The 20141-nt window shown below is 42.2% G+C and overlaps 1 protein-coding gene across 19 annotated transcripts in view; it reads right to left on the reverse strand.

Annotated features, from left to right (window-relative positions):
- Window positions 1-20141, reverse strand: part of PNPLA4 (patatin like phospholipase domain containing 4) — a 124162-nt gene that overhangs the window by 93066 nt on the left and 10955 nt on the right. For all 19 annotated transcript variants that reach the window (XM_007174244.3, XM_007174248.3, XM_007174250.3 and 16 more), the window contains exon 5: window positions 7377-7442. In XM_007174244.3, coding sequence (XP_007174306.2) covers window positions 7377-7442 — 66 coding nt within the window. The remainder of the gene's footprint in view (window positions 1-7376; window positions 7443-20141) is intronic.

Raw genomic sequence — 20141 nt, forward strand, 5'->3', positions numbered from 1 at the left:
GGCACCTGTCACACCCAAGCCCGGCAGGGTATTCATCTGTCAGTACATGTCAACCTCTGCCTTACACATGACATGTTACGGGTACATGCGAGGCTCACGAAGTCCAGCAACTCTTGTTATATAATTAAAGAGGAAACTTTAAAACCTGAGGTGGTCACTTCAGCTGAAAGGGCTTATTTGTTCATCTAGCAAGTCCTTCCGCAACACCCAATGTGCGCCTGGATGTGCATTCCACACTGCGATATGCTCACGATGGAACCGCGATGCAGGGCTGAATTTGCTTTAAGTGCATTTTGCTCAAAAACGAAGTCAACAAAAAATATTTTTGTCAGAAAGACAAATACCATATGATATCACTTACATGTGGAACCTAAAATGTGACACAAATGAACTTATCTACAAAACATAAACAGACTCACAGACATAGAGAACAGACTTGTGGTTGCCAGGGGGAAGGGGGGTGGGGGAGGAGGAATTGGGAGTTTGGGGATTAGCAGATGCAAACTAGTGTATATAGAATGGATAAACAACAAGGTCCTACTGCAGAGCACAGGGAACTCTATTCAGTATCCTGTGATAAAGAATAATGGAAAACAATATGAAAAAGAATGTATATATGTGTATAACTGAGTCACTTTGCTGTGCAGAAGAAATTAAACACAACATTGTAAATCAACTATACTTCAATAAAATAAATTTTTAAAGTACTTTTTTTGGAAGACTGAATGAGACATTTATATCTATAATTATTATAAATACCATGGCACAGGGCCTAATGGTTTATTAAACAGCCTCTCATGTATCATTTAATTTGATCTTTCCTATGACCCTATTGGGTAGGAGGGTCATGCTAGTAGTATGTTCAGTTTCCTCATTTTACAGAAAAGGAAATTGATGCTGGCAGGGTTACTTGTTCTAGGTCAGGGGTTGGGCAACCACCTGCTTCGGGAAATGAAGTTTTATTGGCACCCAGCCATGACATTTCCCACTTCACAGAGCTTTCCCACAAAACAGCAAAGTTGAGGAGTTGTGCTGATACAGACAGTATGTCCCACAATGCAGAGAGTGGTTAGTATCTGATACTTCCAGAAAATATTTGCGTGAAGTAAGTCAGAAAAAGAAAGATAAGTACCATATGATACCATTTATATGTGGAATCTAAAATCTGACACAAATGAACTTATCTACGAAACAGAAACAGACCCCCAGACACAGAGTACAGACTTGTGGTTGCCAAGGGGGAGCGGGGGAGGGAGAGGGATGGGCTGGGAGTTCGGGGTTAGCAGATGCAAACTATTATGTATAGGATGGATGAACAACAAGGTCCTACTGTACAGTACAGGGAACTATATCCAACCTCCTGGGATAAAACAGAATGGAAAAGAATATGAAAAAAGAATGTCTCTGTGTATAACTGAGTCACTTTGCTGTAGAGAAAAGATTGGCACAAGACTGTAAATCAACTTTACTTCAATAAAAAAAAAAACGAAAAGAAAATATTTGCCAGCCCCGATGGAAAGCACGCTGGCAAAAGGGGTGGAGCTGGTCCATTCACTCCACACTCACTGTTCTTCCTCACACACTGTAAGATACAGTGGAGGCGGGGAACACCAGAACTGTTTCTGCAGGGCTGGGGGGAGGCGGACCAGGGGAAGTGAAGGAGGTTTGAAAAAAAAAATTTTAGTTACAGACATACCTTGTTTGCCGTCATGATACAGAGAACAAACAGTCACGCCTACAGAAGGTTCTTGGGCATGACTCAAAACAGAGTGGGGAGAGGAGGGAAAGGGAGGAGGGGGGAGAGGGGAGAGGGAGGAAGGGGGAGGGGTGAGAGGGTGGAAGCACGGAGGGGTGAGAGGGAGGAAGGGGGAGGGGAGAGGGAGGAAGGGGAAGAAGGGAGAGGGAGGGAGGAAGGGGAGGGGGAGAGGGAGAAAGTGGGGGGGTGAGGGTGAGAGGGAGGAAGGAGGGAGGGGTGAGGGGGAGAGGGTGGGGGGAGAGGGAGAAAGGGGGAGGGGGAGAAGGGAGAGGGAGCATGTTTATGTAAAATAGATACCCACCCCCCCAGGACACAGGTCAGAATCTACCATTTGGCATGAAGAAACACAGGAGGGGACAAGAGACATAGGAGATTTTTTAATGAAAGGGTGACAGGTTAAAATAAATAAAATTTTAAAAATTAAAAACTGGTTGAGAAAACCTGCAGTACTGACTTATACTAAATAATGATTTTTGGTAAATTTCTGACTTAATTTTTGGATTTCTGAAGGTTGCTCAAAAATGGTGATTCTATATACCCAAATTTCAGGAAACTCTAGCAGCTGAAATTCTACAAGTGCTATTTATTAATAATAGAAGATGTTCCCTGGAAAACTAACCTATTTTTTCAAAAATCAAATAGACTTGCAGAATTTAAAAAGCCGATGAAAAATAAGAGCTTCTATTTCAGCATAGCTGTAAATTGATAACCAGAGTTCCATCAAGCCAAACCTAGCTGGTCGTCCAGCTAGCCACTACCGTTTGCTATGACAGTGATTGAGCTACGTATCCTCGTGACAGGTCTAAATCATGAAGAAATAGAAGCCAAAGGACTGTAGTAATAATTGTATATAAATACATAGTAACAGAGTATTCTACAGTTCTCTTCCCCACAGATATGCCAATAATGAAAAGATTAATAATTCATAACCCATGCAAAAGGCTCAATGACTAGAATACAATGACAAATAGTCTCTATACAATACACTGTTAAAATATTACTTGAAATCTAACTCAGAGCAAAAAACAAACCTATAGCTCTTCTTGTGATCTGCATGTATCAGCTCCATAGATTAAAATATCAAAATAACAATGAAATAGTCACTTGCCAACACTAATGCTATGTCTTAAAATGAAACAAAAAAACAAACAAACAAAAAACTGATCAGGGATCTCCCTGGTGGTCCAGTGGGTAAGACTCCGAGCTCCCAATGCAGGGTGCCCGGGTTTGATCCCTGGTCAGGGAACTAGATCCCACAGGCCGCAACTAAGAGTTCGCATGCTGCAACTAAAAAGATCCCGCGTGCTGCAACTAAGACCCGGCAAAGCCTAAATAAATAAATAAATAAATATTAAAAAACAAAACCAAAAACTGATCAGTTAAGAGCTCCTCTTGAAAATCCTTATTCTTGTTCCACACTGATGACCAGAACCTGTGAAAACGTGGTCTGAAAGTAGGCACATTCCCACAGCTTATTCAATCACTGGAAAGAGGCCATGTACACTGAAGGAAAATCCACTGGTAAAAATGATAAGATTGAACTTCAATTTATTTCCATTTATTCGTTTATTCAATTGTTAATGAATATCTAGTATAAGTAGGGTGCTAAAAACAGTCTCCTAAGATAAAGCCAGAGAAAGCTACAAAAACGTTTTAAAAAATTAGGAAAACCAGGGACTTCCATGGCGGAGCAGGGGTTAAGAATCCGCCTGCCAATGCAGGGGACACGGGTTGGATCCCTGGTCCAGGAAGATCCCACATGCCGCGGAGCAACAAAGCCCGTGCGGCACAACTACTGAGCCAGCACACCACAACTACTGAAGCCCACGTGCCTAGAGCCTGTGCTCTGCAACAAGAGAAGCCACTGCAATGAGAAGCCCGTGCACCGTAATGAAGAGTAGCCCCCGCTCACCACAACTAGAGAAAGCCCGCACACAGCAACGAAGACCCAACGCAGCCAAAAATAAATAAATAAAATTTAGAAATTAATTAATTAATTAATTTTAAAAATTCAAAAAATAAAAAATTAGGAAAAGCAAGCCGTTTTCCAAGATGTTGTACCACTTCAAACAACTGGTAGACAGTTTAGGAAGGAATCATGCTGTTATTTACTGTGGCTTAAGTCAATTTTAAGTCTTATGAAAGTATGAAACTTCTACGTGATTAATAAAAGATTTTTTTCAATAAAAATATCAGGCCCACAAATAAGTATTAGTAAAACCCAGTACGTTCCATAGCTAAGTGACACCGGACGTGGGGATGAGTGGTCAGCGGGTTGAACAGGAGCTGCATGCAGAAGCAGCTCAGGACACCTGTGGCTCGGCCTCAAACCCAAGTGCTGCTGAGCTCTCTCTGCCCCCCTGCTGCTGCAACCTCCATCGCTTCAAAAAAACCACCGAGGCCAACCAGCAAATCAAAACCTGACCTCCACAAAACCATCAAAACCCAGAACAGGAGAAAGCGTGACACAAAGTTTTATGGAACTAGGAAAAGCTCACACCCACAGCAAAACACTGCATTTAAAGCAAAGTTCGCACTTCCCTGAAAATGGAGCGATTCTACAGACTCACCTGGTCTAGAAAGCGTATTCGGCTGAGGGAGGGGAGGGGGCTGACAGAGTCCATAGCAAGCACACAAGGGCACTGGCAAGTCGCCACTGTGTAGCTGTAGACACGAAGCAAGGTCTCCGAGGACCACACTGCCCATCACTGTGTGCACGGGGGCCCCTCTTCCTGGGCTTCCTTAAACACCCAAGGTAAACCGAACGCCTTCTGGAGACGTTAGGTTCTATTCAACGAGTAATTATGACATGCCAACTGTGCACAGATGTCAGTCATCAGCAAGGCCGTGTCCCGCCTCCCAAGGTCCCTTTTTTCTCACACCTCCAGGTGCTGCATTCCCTGTTCAATGGAGGCTGCCCTTTCATGTTCCTGTCTAAGTATTCAATCACACAGCAGGAAATTCAACTGAGAACGTCTCACCCTTTAACTATTCCTAGGCTTCCGGTCATACACCTGGAACAGTGGGGATGGGGCGGGACAGGAATAAAATAAGAGAGATGTTTTTTTAAAGGAATGACCAAGGCAAAGTAAAGCAAGAGGCACAGCATAGATGCAAACATTAGAGATCATCCTGGGAAAGCTGCCCCCTTACTAAGCTTGGTGACCTCAGTGAAGTGAATGAATGTTTCTACAACTCAATTTCCTCATCTGTAAAATACAGAGGTAATAATCCCCACAGCACATGGGAGTGAACTCTAATGCATCCAATAGAAAGCAATAAAAACAGGAAGTTTTACTTTTCCTGGTAAAAGAAATACAGAAGGTGGACTAGTAAGGTCCCCCTCCTCAAGTCACTCAGGGCCCAGGTCTTTCCATCTCATTACATGTTTCTATCTAGGGTGTGATCTGTGACCTCATGATCCACAACAGCTGCCAGAGCTCTGGTCATCACATCTAAGTTCCAGGCAGCAGGAAAGAAAGAAAGGTACACAACCTCCCTTCCTGTAAGTCCCACAGTAATTCGGCCTACCTCTCACTGCCAGCACATAAGGGGATGGCCACACCTAGCTGCAAGGGAAGCTGGAGAATGTGGCCTTTTAGCTACACAGTAACAGGCCCAGAAAAAAATTGGGTTTCTGTTACTAAGGAAGAGAGGACACTATATGTTGGAAGAAACTAGGAGCCATTACCACCCGCACCTCCTTCATAATACAGTTATTACTATTTAAACACGGGAAATGTTCAGCATAGTCTTAGAATATACTAGGCTTCTGGGACTCAGCTCTGTTCTAGCCTTGATTCCATCCCTCCTTCCCCCCCCACCTCCTTTCCATCACTTCCTTACTATACCTACATCCCACGTTCTCAGTCACCACCTCTTAATTTATCCATCACAACAGCAATTCTGTTGATTCTTGGATTCTGAATCCCCTTTTCATGATCGTATACAATCTCATGAAACACCTGAGCATTTTGCATATTTTTTTCTACCATTTAGCCATTTCTGTCATGATTATATATTATCAAGCAATAGCGTGAAGTAAAATCATTACATTTCAGATCATAAAACTAAAGTTCATAACCATAATGTAAAGTTGATTTTGATAGCATCTGTATTTGAAATTTATATGTAAAAATAAATGTTGATTTTTTACGGCTCTAAGAGAAAATGCTACTTAACTTACTTTAATTTATTTTATTTATTTATTTATTTATTTGGCTCTGTTGGGTCTTCGGTTCTGTGCGAGGGCTTTCTCTAGTTGTGGCAAGCGGGGACCACTCTTCATCGCGGTGCGTGGGCCTCTCACTGTCGCGGCCTCTCTTGTTGCGGAGCACAGGCTCCAGACGCGCAGGCTCAGTAGTTGTGGCTCACGGGCCCAGTTGCTCCGCGGCATGTGGGATCTTCCCGGACCAGGGCTCGAACCTGTGTCCCCTGCATTGGCAGGCAGACTCTCAACCACTGCGCCACCAGGGAAGCCCAACTTACTTTAAAATCATTATGTAAAGGGGGATACCTCTCAAATTTTCAAATGACAGCAAAGATCATACTCCTTGGTAACTGAGTATCTGCTAGCTCTGAGAGGCAGTATCCAAAATAGGAAAATAAAACCCAAAACAACAACAACAAAAAAACACCTGGGTTTCCATGAGCTTATGTTTATTTTATGCTGCTTTTAAAAATTCAATGTATATTACGTTTCTACTTGGTCACAAAGAGGGTTTTAGCCTACAGCATGTAAGCCCATCGCTGCAAATAACATACTGTATGCACATAGGTAATAAACAGAGTCCAAGTTGGACCTGATGGCCCACTCTTAGGCTCTCCATCTACATGGCCTCATGCAGTTACTCAGCCTCATCCCCCCTCATCTGCCCGTTTAAGACAACCATCCCAGGGCAGACTGCTTGGGGCCAAGAATCCTATGAGAAGCACAGAAAAAGGCGGGAATGACCAGGAAAACTCAGAGAAAGAAAATCACAAGGCCTGACAAGGTCAGAACATGGACGGATCCCCAATCACATTAGCTAAGAGATTTGCAGAAGTCAATTCCTTGGTTGAGATCATGCATTCACTGAGCACAGGCCCTTTGCTAGGCCTTCAAAGTGAAAGAATGAAGGACAGCTATTAAGCACTTTTCCTGTACACATTTATGCATGAGTACGTACATAGCAGGTATATATAAAACAAATGGCATTAATCATCCATGGATATGTGCCTGACCTCGAGTAGGTGTTAAAGAGACAGGGTATTTGATGACAAAGTACGTGTCTCTGGTGTGGGTTAAATAGATACTGTATCTGGTTCTGAGATGCATATCTCCGGTTTATGTATTACATAGCTACTGTGTTTGATCACACAACTTTTAACTCTGGTGTGTGCTGAATAGATACTGTGTCTGGTAACCGGTGTGTGTGTAGGTGTGCTGTGCAGGCGATAGGGCACCACAGCACCTGCACTTGATTTTTTTTGTTTTTTCTGCTAAACAGAAACAAAACTATGGGGAAACAAGGCATACAAATGGAGTTGGAGCTACCAGAATAATAATACAATTGGATCTTTCAAAGGAAGCGTATGAACACGGGATTTACTGATCATTTGTCAGTCGTAAGCATCTTACCTGCCCTTTGTATTCCACGGGCTTTAGTCCTGCGTAAACGGGCACGAAGCTGCTGGCTAACAGGACCTAGACGGATAAAGAAACAGCTTGTGAAAGGACGCATTAACATTCCTACGATATAGTTCATGTCACCTACTATGAAATTAAAATTGTTTACACGTACAAAAATTTACTATAAAAATGAAATAAGTTCCATGTATTTCAAGCGCACAGTGGGACACACTTAAATAGAAGATAACATTTATTGATATCGGAAAAGACCTTAAAGAGATATGCACAATTCATTGTTCTCCAACTCCATCCACTTCCCCCGAGTAATACTGGCACTTTAATTGTAGACAGCCAAGTCATTACAAAATTAAAGTCCAGGTAAGTCTGAATTCCTGGGTGTGTATAGGTTGCAAGTAAGTTATTTACGATGTTCTATCCTACACTGTAAGAATTATTTGAAAGTTTCACTCTATCTTCCAGAGAAACAAACCCCTCTGGTTATTACAGCTCAGGGGATGTTTTCATTTATGTCACCAGAATGTAGCACATTTCATGGGCTAGTTACATGGCCTGGATATGTAATGAGACACTGGCAGGGAGGGGCACCAATTATACTTTATCTTCCATTTAAAAAGTCGATAAAGATTGCCATTTAAAATATTACCATTTCTTCCTACAGAAGAAGCTGAGCTCTGGGAGCTTTTCTGACATGTACAAGTTTTATTCTGCAATGCAGTTTTCAAATCGCTAGTGTTCTATTTGGAAAGATACAGTATTAGATATGGAATACTTAAGGTCCAATCCTTCAATTGATAATTGAAGACTCCATGGCTGTTTGTTGTCAAAGAGTCCACGAGATTTTTTTTTCCAAGTAGATATTATTCAGAACTGGATTATGGTCCCCAAAATGATTTGTACATCATCCACTTAGAATTCTTTAGAAATCAGAGGGCATTTACCCCAAAGAAAGAATGCTATAAGTATGATTTTTGAGGTCCGCTCTCAAAACCCAGCAATCCCACTACTGGGCATATACCCAGAGAAAACCATAATTCAAAAAGAGACATGCACCCCAGTGTTCATTGCAGCACTATTTACAAGAGCTAGGACATAGAAGCAACCTAAATGTCCATCAATGGAGGAATGAATAAAGAAGATGTGGTACATATGTACAATGGAATATTACTCAGCCATAAAACAGGAATGAAATTGGGTCATTTGTAGAGACGTGGATGGACCTAGAGACTGTCATACAGAGTGAAGTAAGTCAGAAGGAGAAAAACAAATAATGTATATTAACACATATATGTGGTATCTAGAAAAATGGTATAGGTGATCTTATCTGCAAAACAGAAACACGAGACACAGACATAGAGAACAAACCTATGGATACCAAGGGGGGAAAGGGGGGGATGGGATGAATTGGGAGATTGGGATTGACATATATACACTATTGATACTATGTATAAAATAGATAACTAATGAGAACCTACTGTATAGCTCAGGGAACTCTACTCAATGCTCTGTGGTGACCTAAATGGGAAGGAAATCCAAAAAAGAGGGGATATATATATATATGCATAGCTGACTCACTTTGCTGTACACCTGAAACTATCACAACATTGTAAAGCAACTATACTCCAATAAAATTTTTAAAAAATAGCTGATTTGGGCTTCCCTGGTGGTGCGGTGGTTGAGAATCCACCTGCCAATGCAGGGGACACGGGTTCAAGCCCTGGTCTGGGAAGATCCCACATGCTGCGGAGCAACTGGGCCCATGAGCCACAACTACTGAGCCTGCGCGTCTGGAACCTGTGCTCCACAACAAGAGAGGCCGCGATAGTGAGAGGCCGCTGCACCGCGATGAAGAGTGGCCCCCGCTTGCCACAACTAGAGAAAGCCCTCGCACAGAAACGAAGACCCAACACAGCCAAAAATAAAAAAAATAAATAAATAAAAATAAATAGCTGATTTATTCTGAAGTGCAAGTAAATGAGAGACCCAGTCGCCAGCATAACGTGATTTCTACAGGACACTCCTCTGTGGGCGGCGACCTGACACAACTGCATTGCGACACCGCTGGGACTTGGCACAGACTTTCTTATGCGATGGCTCCTCGTGACCGAAGATCCCGCAGACGGGGAAAGGGTCTGCATCTCCTTCACAGCCTGATGCTCCTGATACCTGCAGGTACGCCCCCTTCTCCACAGTAGGAATGAAGACCCTCCGTGGTGGGGAGACAGCACCCTCCCATGCTGCTGTGGACGTGAGCGCCAGGGCGTCGGTCCTGGGTGCAAGCGCGGCCTCAGCCACGGGCCCCTGACAGCTGGCCCGAGAAGCATGGCGGGGCTTCGGACTGGAGTAGAAGCAAACTCGATGGTGTCAAAGCACAACAAAGGGACTCCCGCAGGAGACAGGAAGGGATCACGCCAGGTGCTACTGCACATCTCTGCTGTGCCGGGCTGATGCTGGGCGCCAGGATCAGCTACACAACCTCTGGGCCCCGTGTGGAGTGAAAATTCAGGTGTTCAGAACTGTAACGTGTCGAGAGCAAAGCATGAAGCCACGGTATGACGACACCCTTGCACAGGATTTCTCAGCCTTCTAAGAAGGGTCAATGCAAACGAGCCCCCCACTTAGGCATTCATTTCAAAACCTCAGCTTTCGGTGTGGGGCGTGACAGAGTGGCCCCGTGACGTTACCCACGCCCTCTCCACAGAGATGCCAAGCAGGAGTGAGCGTCTCCTCTGGTGATGTGCGGAAGATCACATCCATCCGCGGGGCCGACAGGATAGAAACCAAGCCTCTTCAGGCCCAACCTCGTCAGCCCCCTGGTAGCCCCGACCTGGGCAGCTGAGTATTTTCCAGAGCAAGGCTGTTCACAGTTACGGTCACTGCCTTCACCCTAACTAATCTGGCCCTATCATCGGTTGGCTACTCCTTTAAAAAAATAATTACAGACCCCAGGTACGTTCTGCAAGCACAATGCAGCTATTTAATGAAGTTATTCGGCAAACATGCAACACTGCACCACAGCGATAACTGAAACAATTTGTGGATAGCACACATATTGGGAAATTACAGTACTTAGACGCCTTTAAATGGCCAAACACACTCTATAACTGTAATGACTTACTTCACTATAACAAGCAGACGTGTGGCCTGCAAAAAAAAAAAAAAAAGAAAAAAGAAAAAAAATCACTACCCTTAGAAACAGAATTATGTGGGGTTTTTACCTCCCGTGTGTCAAGTTATAATGTGAAGTTCACAAGTTAATGCTTAGAACTCTTTTTGAGCTGTTTAGATGAAAAATGCTATCCAATTACTTTGATACAGATAGTAACAGCAAGAATCCTCTGAACTGATATGAAAAGTGCAGTGAACTGGAAAATACCCGTCATTCCCCCCAAAATCAGTGTATTTGTTCTGTCACAGTTTATACAGGCTAGTGATTTGTATATCAAACTATGGTTAGTGGGAAAATTAGCTTTTGATAGTTAGGAACTAAGCGGCTTGTCTTCTTCGATGTCAGCTTACTGCCATTTTACTGCAAGCAAACAGGATTTTCTAAGGCTGGAGACAGTTCATGAAATATGTACTATTATGCCTAAACATGCTCTTTTACTGTCTTACCTCACTGGTGTTCCAGTGAAATTTTTCTCACCAACAAATATCGATACATCTAGGGCAGAGGTTCTCAAGTTGTGGGGGGGGCGGGGAGGGCGCGGTCTGAGCCCCCTGGGGACATTTAGCCATGTCTGCAGACTGTTTTGGTTGAGGACACCAACACAGAAGGCAGGGACCTAGTTAGTGTTCCTGCCCTGTCACTTAGCCCAGCACTTTAAGAATTACATGTATGTTAAACCATTGATTTGGTTTCTGTTTCCTTCTCACCAAATACACAAGGATAAAAACAAAAGTCAGCGACTTCCTGTAGCAACTGTATAAAGCATTGCCAAGTGTGTATTCAATACACGTTCAGACTAGCTCTTTTCATTTTACATTTTATAGAAAAGGGGTGTTTAGAAAATTATGTGGCCTGGCTTCCTTAGAGAATAAATTCTCAACCAGTTTCATTTATGCCTAAAGTTGACTGTGGAGTTTAATGAGAATCTGGCTGTGTATTCAGAACCTGCTGGTGTAGTTGAAATTCAAAGACAGATTCAACTTTATCTTACCCAGTCTTCAAGATAATGACCAATCTTAAATTCAGTCCTTATTTCACCTTCACGGGGCTAAACGTGAGAAGGTCTTGCTGCAAGAGCATGCTTGCTGTGTGCAAGGAAATTCAGGACATCCTGGCAATGGAGACAGGGTTCTTCTTCCCAAGAGGGACACCATTCTGCAGGAATGCCTTCCTGGGTGTATGTGTGTCAAAGAGCATTCATGGATGTCAAAAGACCATCTCAGAGCACAAACACGGGGCATCAGTTTTAAACACTTTTTTTTTTTTTTTTTTTTTAATTATTTTTGGCTGTGTTGGGTCTTCGTTTCTGTGCGAGGGCTTTCTCTAGTTGCGGCAAGTGGGGGCCACTCCTCATCACCGTGCGCGGGCCTCTCTTGTTGCGGAGCACAGGCTCCAGACGCGCAGGCTCAGTAGTTGTGGCTTACGGGCCCAGCTGCTCCGCGGCATGTGGGATCCTCCCAGACCAGGGCTCGAACCCGTGTCCCCTGCATTGGCAGGCAGACTCTCAACCACTGCGCCACCCGGGAAGCCCGGGCATCAGTTTTAAACACAAATTCGATGATTTGTACCAATTCAGACAAGTGCCAGAACACTATCCCTCCGTGGCACGGTTAATTTCAAAGTCATTCCTGCTGAGTTGTGGAGGTGACATACGACTTTCTTTTAAATAAAGGGTTTACTTCCCTAAGTATGCGTTGCGGGAGGCTAATATTGAAATATGTTTGGATTTCCTGATTGCATGTTTCCTTCTGAAGAAGGATAGCCCAGAATAAAATCTGGAGCTTGAAATGAGTGAGTTGAGGTACAAGACGTACACATTGGGACATTCAGGGCACAATATGTAAACGGGCCCACAAATCAAGGAGTTGCTAAGGACCCATGACAAGTATTTGCCTCTGTGCCTGGGCCTCCTGGCCGACGCTCCCCAGGGCTAGAATCAGTGCTCTACAGTATGGGGTTACGGGGCAATGTGGGGCTTAGCCCCACCCCCATGGCTCTGTAGGGCACTGCCCTAGTGGGATGTCTCTGGAGTGCCCTGTGCTGGCGGGGGTCCTGGCACTCGGGGGTCTCTGGTGGAAGGGAGCCGCCCTGATGATCTCTGAATCGCCTTTGTCCATGGTCTTCGACTACATATAGGTCCTGGCTTCTGTCTAGACGGCCAACTCATCGAACCTCCTTATCACAAGGTTATCTGGCCAGATGGCAACACCCTTCCTGTTGTGTCCTAAACAGGCTCTCTTATTCTCTCCAGTATGCATAGGCTGAGAATGTTCCAAATCTTTAAGTTCTGCTTTGCTTCTAAGGAACAATTCCATCTTTAAGTCATTTCTCTCTTCTTGCGTTTTACTCTAAGTAGCCAAGAGAAACCAGGCTGCTCCTTCAACACTTTGCTTAGAAATCACCTCATCAAATATCCAGTGTCATCACTTGCAAGTTCTACCATCCCCAGAACACGAGGACATGAACATAATCCTGCTATTCTTGGTCAATGTATAGCACGGGTGACCTTTCCTCCATTGTCTGATAACATTCCCTCGCTTCCGTCTGAGACCTCATCAGTATGGCCTTTACTATCCAGGTCTCTCTAAGAAGATGGAGGCTCTCTCTACGGTTTGTTTTTTTTCTTTCCGAGTCGTCACCAGAATCACCGACGGCAACGCAGGCTTTTTCTAACGTGCACCTCTCAACTCATTGAGGCCCTGCCCGTTACTCAGCTCCAAAGCCACTTCCACACTTTTAGGTATTTGTTACAGCAGCATCCTCACCTGTCAGTGCCAAGTTCCTGTCTCAGTCTGCTCAGGCTTCTACAACAAAATACCACAGACTGGGTGGCTTAGAAAGGACACAAGTTTATTTTCTCACAGTTCTGGAATCTCAGAAGTCCAAGATCAAGGGGCTGGCAGATTCAGTGTCTACTGAGAACCCACTTCTATGTCCCCATATGGTGGAAGAGGTGAGGGAGCTCTCCGGGGTCTCTTTTACAAGGGCACTAATCTCATTCATGAGGGCTCCACCCTCATGACCTAATCACTTCCCACAGACCCCTGCCTCCAAGTACCATCATATTGGGGGTTAGGATTTCAACACAGGAATCTGGGGGGGACACAAACATTCAAACCATAGCACTGAATTAAATCACCATGGACATAAGATCCCAAATACTATGGAAATCCAATCCCAAATAAAATGAGTCTTTGGACCACATAATTGGTCCAAAGAGGTTCTCAGAAAATAATCAACTATCACTGCAGCTATCAGATGAAAGAATAATTTTTCATGCCACCAAAAGTGAAGTTAATATAAGTATGAATGATCACACAAAAGCACATTGGTGAATGTACACCAGGTCAATGGTTGAAGAGGTATAAAATCAGATGCCTAAAGGCAGCAAAACTTGGTCGTAATCCATTTCCCGAGATTTTAGAGATGTAGGTGAGCATGCTGCTCATGAACAAAGATAAGGGGTAAAAGAAGAAAATGTTTAAGAAAGGGTGAAGCCTACCCAGTCTGCAAAAAGAAAGGTGGGACCTTAAAATTTCATGACAGACTCACACAGGGATGCTGACCAGTGACGTATGTGGCTTATTATCTTATTTGTTCATTATTTACTAAATATCGACTGTAATTAACAAGCTTATAGAACTTGACTATTTCACGCACACTTTTACATGATTTTTTCACTTTACTCGCCATGGTAACACCGATTAGCTTTCATTTCCATTTCACAGTTGAGAAAACTGAGGCTCAAACATAATTAGCCTCAGAGGTCACCATCAGGGAATGACAGACCTAAATAGGAACACTGGGAGATGCACAAAAAACAAGTGATAGGAAAAAGTCTGCAGCTGCCGAAGAGGCAAGAGACTTTTTCTTGCCTCTTTGCTTCATGGCGTGCAAGGTGAGGGGATTCAGAGCGCCGCTTAAAGGAGCTCCAGAGACAGGCACGAGCCGCGGCTATCAGCGCGGACCCCAGAGACGGGCAGGAGACGCTAAGGCTGCTGCTGCCGCCACCAAGAAGCCTGTGTGCGAGCACAGGTCACTTTCCACACCGCCCCTCCCAGGAGCCTGTGCAGCCCGCCATGGCCAGGTTCCCGTGATCCAGGGACAACTTTCCCGGGAGAACACACGGCACGCCTCAGGCTGCTGCAACGTCACGCCGCAGGCTCGCCCCGCCTCCTCCGTACCACTCCCTCCCCCGCCTGAGTGAGCCAGAGCCCCCGAAGCAGCTGCTCCTTTAACCCCGTCCTGTCTGAGCAAAGAACAGACGTCCTCAGGTGACCTACACGCAGAGGCGGGGCCAAATCCAAAGCTGAAACCCGGGAGCTGTGCGAACAAAGAAGAGAAAGGGAAATTTCTCCCAGCAGCCTCAGAAGCAGTGGATTAAAGCTCCACAAACAACTTGATGTACCTGCATCTGTTGAATACCTGAATAGACAACGAATCATCCCAAATTCAGGAGGTGGACTTTGGGAGCAGGATATATTAATTTTTTCCCTTTTCCTTTTTTTGTGAGTGGATATGTGTATGCTTCTGGGTGAGATTTTGTCTGCATAGCTTTGCTTTCACCATTTGTCCTAGGGTTTGGTCCGTCCGCTTTTTTTTTTTTTTTTTTACTTAAAAAATTTTTTTTCTTAATAAATTTTTCTTAATAATTTTTTCCTTATTTTTTATTTTAAAAAATTAAAAAATCTTTTTTTCTTAATAATTTTTTCTTATTTTTTATTTTTAAAAATTAAATTTTTCTTAATAAATTTTTTCTTAATAATTTCTTCTTTTTTATAAAAAAATTAATAAATTTATTTTAAAAAATTAAAAAAATTTTTTTCTTAATAAATTTTTTCTTAATAATTTTTTCCTTAGTTTTTATTATAATAGCTTTATTTTATTTTATCCTCTTTCTTTCTTTCTATTTTTTCTCCCTTTTATTCCGAGCTGTGTGGATGAAAGGCTCTTGGTGCTCCAGCCAGGCATCAGGGCTGTGCCTCTGAGGTGGGAGAGCCAACTTCAGGACACTGGTCCACAAGAGACCTCCCAGCTCCACGTCATACCAAATGGCGAAAATCTCTCAGAGATCTCCATCTCAACATCAAGACCCAGCTTCACTCAACGACCAGCAAGCTACAGTGCTGGACACCCTATGCCAAACAACTAGCAAGACAGGAACACAACAAATGCTAAAGGAATTTCTCTAGGCAAGAAACACAAGAGAAGGAAAACACTTACAATAACAAACCCAAAACATTTAAGAAAATGGGAATAGGAACATACATATCAGTAATTACCTTAAATGTAATGGATTAAATGCTCCCACCAAAAGACACAGACTGGTTGAATGGATATGAAAACAAGACCCGTATATATGTTGTCTACAAGAGACCCACTTCAGACCTAGGGACACATACAGACTGAAAGTGAGGGGATGGAAAAAGATATTCCATGCAAATGGAAATCAAAAGAAAGCTGGAGTAGCAATTCTCATATCAGACAAAATAGACTTTAAAATAAAGACTATTACAAGAGACAAAGAAGGACACTATATAATGATCAAGGGGTCGATCCAAGAAGAAGGTATAAAAACTGTAAATATTTATGCACCCAACATAGGAGCACCTCAATACATAAGGCAAATACTAACAGCCATAAAAGGGGAAATTGACAGTAACACAATCATAGTAGGGGACTTTAACAGATCATCCAAAATGAAAATAAATAAGGAAATACAATCTTTAAATGATACATTAAACAAGATGGACTTAATTGATATTTATAGGACATTCCACCCAAAAACAACAGAATACACATTTTTCTCAAGTGCTCATGGAACATTCTCCAGGATAGATCATATCTTGGGTCACAAATCAAGCCTTGGTAAATTTAAGAAAATTGAAATCGTTATCAAGTATCTTTTCCGACCACAACGCTATGAGACTAGATGTCAATTACAGGAAAAGATCTGTAAAAAATACAAACACATGGAGGCTACACAATACACTACTTAATAACGACGTGATCACTGAAGAAATCAAAGGGGAAATCAAAAAATACCTAGAAAAAAATGACAATGGAGACACGACGACCCAAAACCTATGGGATGCAGCAAAAGCAGTTCTAAGAGGGAAGTTTATAGCAATACAAGCCTACCTCAAGAAACAGGAAACATCTCAAATAAACAACCTAACCTTGCACCTAAAGCAATTAGAGAAAGAAGAACAAAAAAACCCCAAAGCTAGCAGAAGGAAAGAAATCATAAAGATCAGATCAGAAATAAATGAAAAAGAAATGAAGGAGACAATAGCAAAGATCAATAAAACTAAAAGCTGGTTCTTTGAGAAGATAAACAAAATTGATAAACCATTAGCCAGACTCATCAAGAGAAAAAAGGAGAAGACTCAAATCAATGGAATTAGAAATGAAAAAGGAGAAGTAACAACTGACACTGCAGAAATACAAACGATCATGAGAGATTACTACAAGCAACTCTATGCCAATAAAATGGACAACCTGGAAGAAATGGACAGATTCTTAGAAATGCACAACCTGCCGAGACTGAACCAGGAAGAAATAGAAAATATGAACAGACCAATCACAAGTAATGAAATTGAAACTGTGATTAAAAATCTTCCAACAAACAAAAGTCCAGGACCAGATGGCTTCACAGGTGAATTCTATCAAACATTTAGAGAAGAGCTAACACCTATCCTTCTCAAACTCTTCCAAAAAATTGCAGAGGAAGGAACACTCCCAAACTCATTCTATGAGGCCACCATCACCCTGATACCAAAACCAGACAAAGACACTACAAAAAAAGAAAATTACAGACCAATATCACTGATGAATATAGATGCAAAAATCCTCAACAAAATACTAGCAAACAGAATCCAACAACACATTAAAAGGATCATACACCACGATCAAGTGGGATTTATCCCAGGGATGCAAGGATTCTTCAATATACGCAAATCAATCAATGTGATACACCCTATTAACAAATTGAAGAATAACAACCATATGATCATCTCAATAGATGCAGAAAAAGCTTTTGACAAAATTCAACACCCATTTAGGATAAAAACTCTCCAGAAAGTGGGCAGAGAGGGAACCTACCTCAACATAATAAAGGCCATATATGACAAACCCACAGCAAACATCATTCTCAACGGTGAAAAACTGAAAGCATATCCTCTAAGATCAGGAACGAGACAAGGATGTCCACTCTCACCACTATTATTCAACATAGTTCTGGAAGTCCTAGCCACGGCAATCAGAGAAGAAAAAGAAGTAAAAGGAATCCAAATCGGAAAAGAAGAAGTAAAGCTGTCATTGTTTGCAGATGACATGATACTATACATAGAGAATCCTAAAGATGCTACCAGAAAACTACTAGAACTAATCAATGAATTTGGTAAAGTAGCAGGATACAAAATTAATGCACAGAAATCTCTCGCATTCCTATACGCTAATGATGAAAAATCTGAAAGTGAAATTAAGAAAACACTCCCGTTTACCATTGCAACAAAAAGAATAAAACATCTAGGAATAAACCTACCTAAGGAGACAAAAGACCTGTATGCAGAAAACTATAAGACACTGATGAAAGAAATTAAAGATGATACAAATAGATGGAGAGATATACCATGTTCTTGGATTGGAAGAATCAACATTGTGAAAATGACTCTACTACCCAAAGCAATCTACAGATTCAATGCAATCCCTATCAAAATACCACTGGCATTTTTCACAGAACTAGAACAAAAAATTTCACAATTTGTATGGAAACACAGAAGACCCCAAATAGCCAAAGCAATCTTGAGAACGAAAAATGGAGCTGGAGGAATCAGGTTCCCTGACTTCAGACTATATTACAAATCTACAGTAATCAAGACAGTTTGGTACTGGCACAAAAACAGAAACATAGATCAATGGAACAGGATAGAAAGTCCAGAGATAAACCCACACACATATGGTCACCTTATCTTTGATAAAGGAGGCAAGCATATACAGTGGAGAAAAGAGCCTCTTCAATAAGTGGTGCTGGGAAAACTGGACAGCTACATGTAAAAGTATGAAATTAGAACACTCCCTAATGCCATACACAAAAATAAACTCAAAATGGATTAAAGACCTAAATGTAAGGCCAGACACTATCAAACTCTTAGAGGAAAACATAGGCAGAACACTCTATGACATAAATCACAGCAAGATCCTTTTTGACCCAGCTCCTAGAGAAATGGAAATAAAAACAAAAATAAACAAATGGGACCTAATGAAACGTAAAAGCTTTTGCACAGCAAAGGTAACCACAAACAACACCAAAAGACAACCCTCAGAATGGGAGAAAATATTTGCAAATGAAGCAACTGACAAAGGATTAATCTCCACAATTTACAAGCAGCTCATGCAGCTCCGTAACAAAAAAAACAAACAACCCAACCCAAAAATGGGCAGAAGACCTAAATAGACATTTCTCCAAAGAAGATATACAGATTGCCCACAAACACATGAAAACATGCTCAACATCATTAATCATTAGAGAAATGCAAAAATCAAAACTACAATGAGATATCATCTCACACCAGTCAGAATGGCCATCATCAAAAAATCTAGAAATAAATGCTGGAGAGGGTGTGGAGAAAAGGGAACACTCTTGCACTGTGGGTGGGAATGTAAATTGATACAGCCACTATGGAGAACAGTATGGAGGTTCCTTAAAAAACTAAAACTAGAACTACCATACGACCCAGCAATCCCACTACTGGGCATATACTCTGAGAAAACCATAATTCAAAAAGAATCATGCACCGAAATGTTCACTGCAGCTCTATTTACAATAGCCAGGACATGGAAGCAACCTAAGTGTCCGTCATCAGATGAATGGATAAAGAAGATGAGGCACATATATACAATGGAATATTACTCAGCCATAAAAAGAAATGAAATGGAGGTATTTGTAATGAGGTGGATGGAGTTAGAGTCTGTCATACAGAGTGAAGTAAGTCAGAAAGAGAAAAACAAATACCGTATGCTAACACATATATATGGAATATAAGGAAAAAAAAAAAACAGGTCATGAAGAACCTAGTGGCAAGACGGGAATAAAGACACAGACCTACTAGAGAATGGACTTGAGGATATGGGGAGGGGGATGGGTAAGATGTGACAGGGTGAGAGAGTAGCATGGACATATATACACTACCAAATGTAAAATAGATAGCTAGTGGGAAGCAGCCGCATAGCACAGGGAGATCAGCTCGGTGCTCTGTGTCCACCTAGAGGGGTGGGATAGGGAGGGTGGGAGGGAGGGAGATGCAAGAGGGAAGAGATATGGGAACATATGTATATGTATAACTGATTCACTTTGTTATAAAGCAGAAACACACCACTGTAAAGCAATTATACTCCAATAAAGATGTTAAAAAAAAAAAGTGATAATCCAAGACAGTGTAACAAGACACAGACACACGGACAGCCACACACACACTTTGAGGTACAGGCTTCTAGTTGGATTTTCAGGTACACAGACAGCCTATGTGTAATAAAAGGCAGCAGTCGGCTTGTGGATAATGAAGAGCTTGGCATTAAAAACAAAC

This window comes from Balaenoptera acutorostrata, chromosome X (assembly GCF_949987535.1).
Source record: "Balaenoptera acutorostrata chromosome X, mBalAcu1.1, whole genome shotgun sequence".
In the NCBI taxonomy this organism is placed as follows: Eukaryota; Metazoa; Chordata; class Mammalia; order Artiodactyla; family Balaenopteridae; genus Balaenoptera; species Balaenoptera acutorostrata.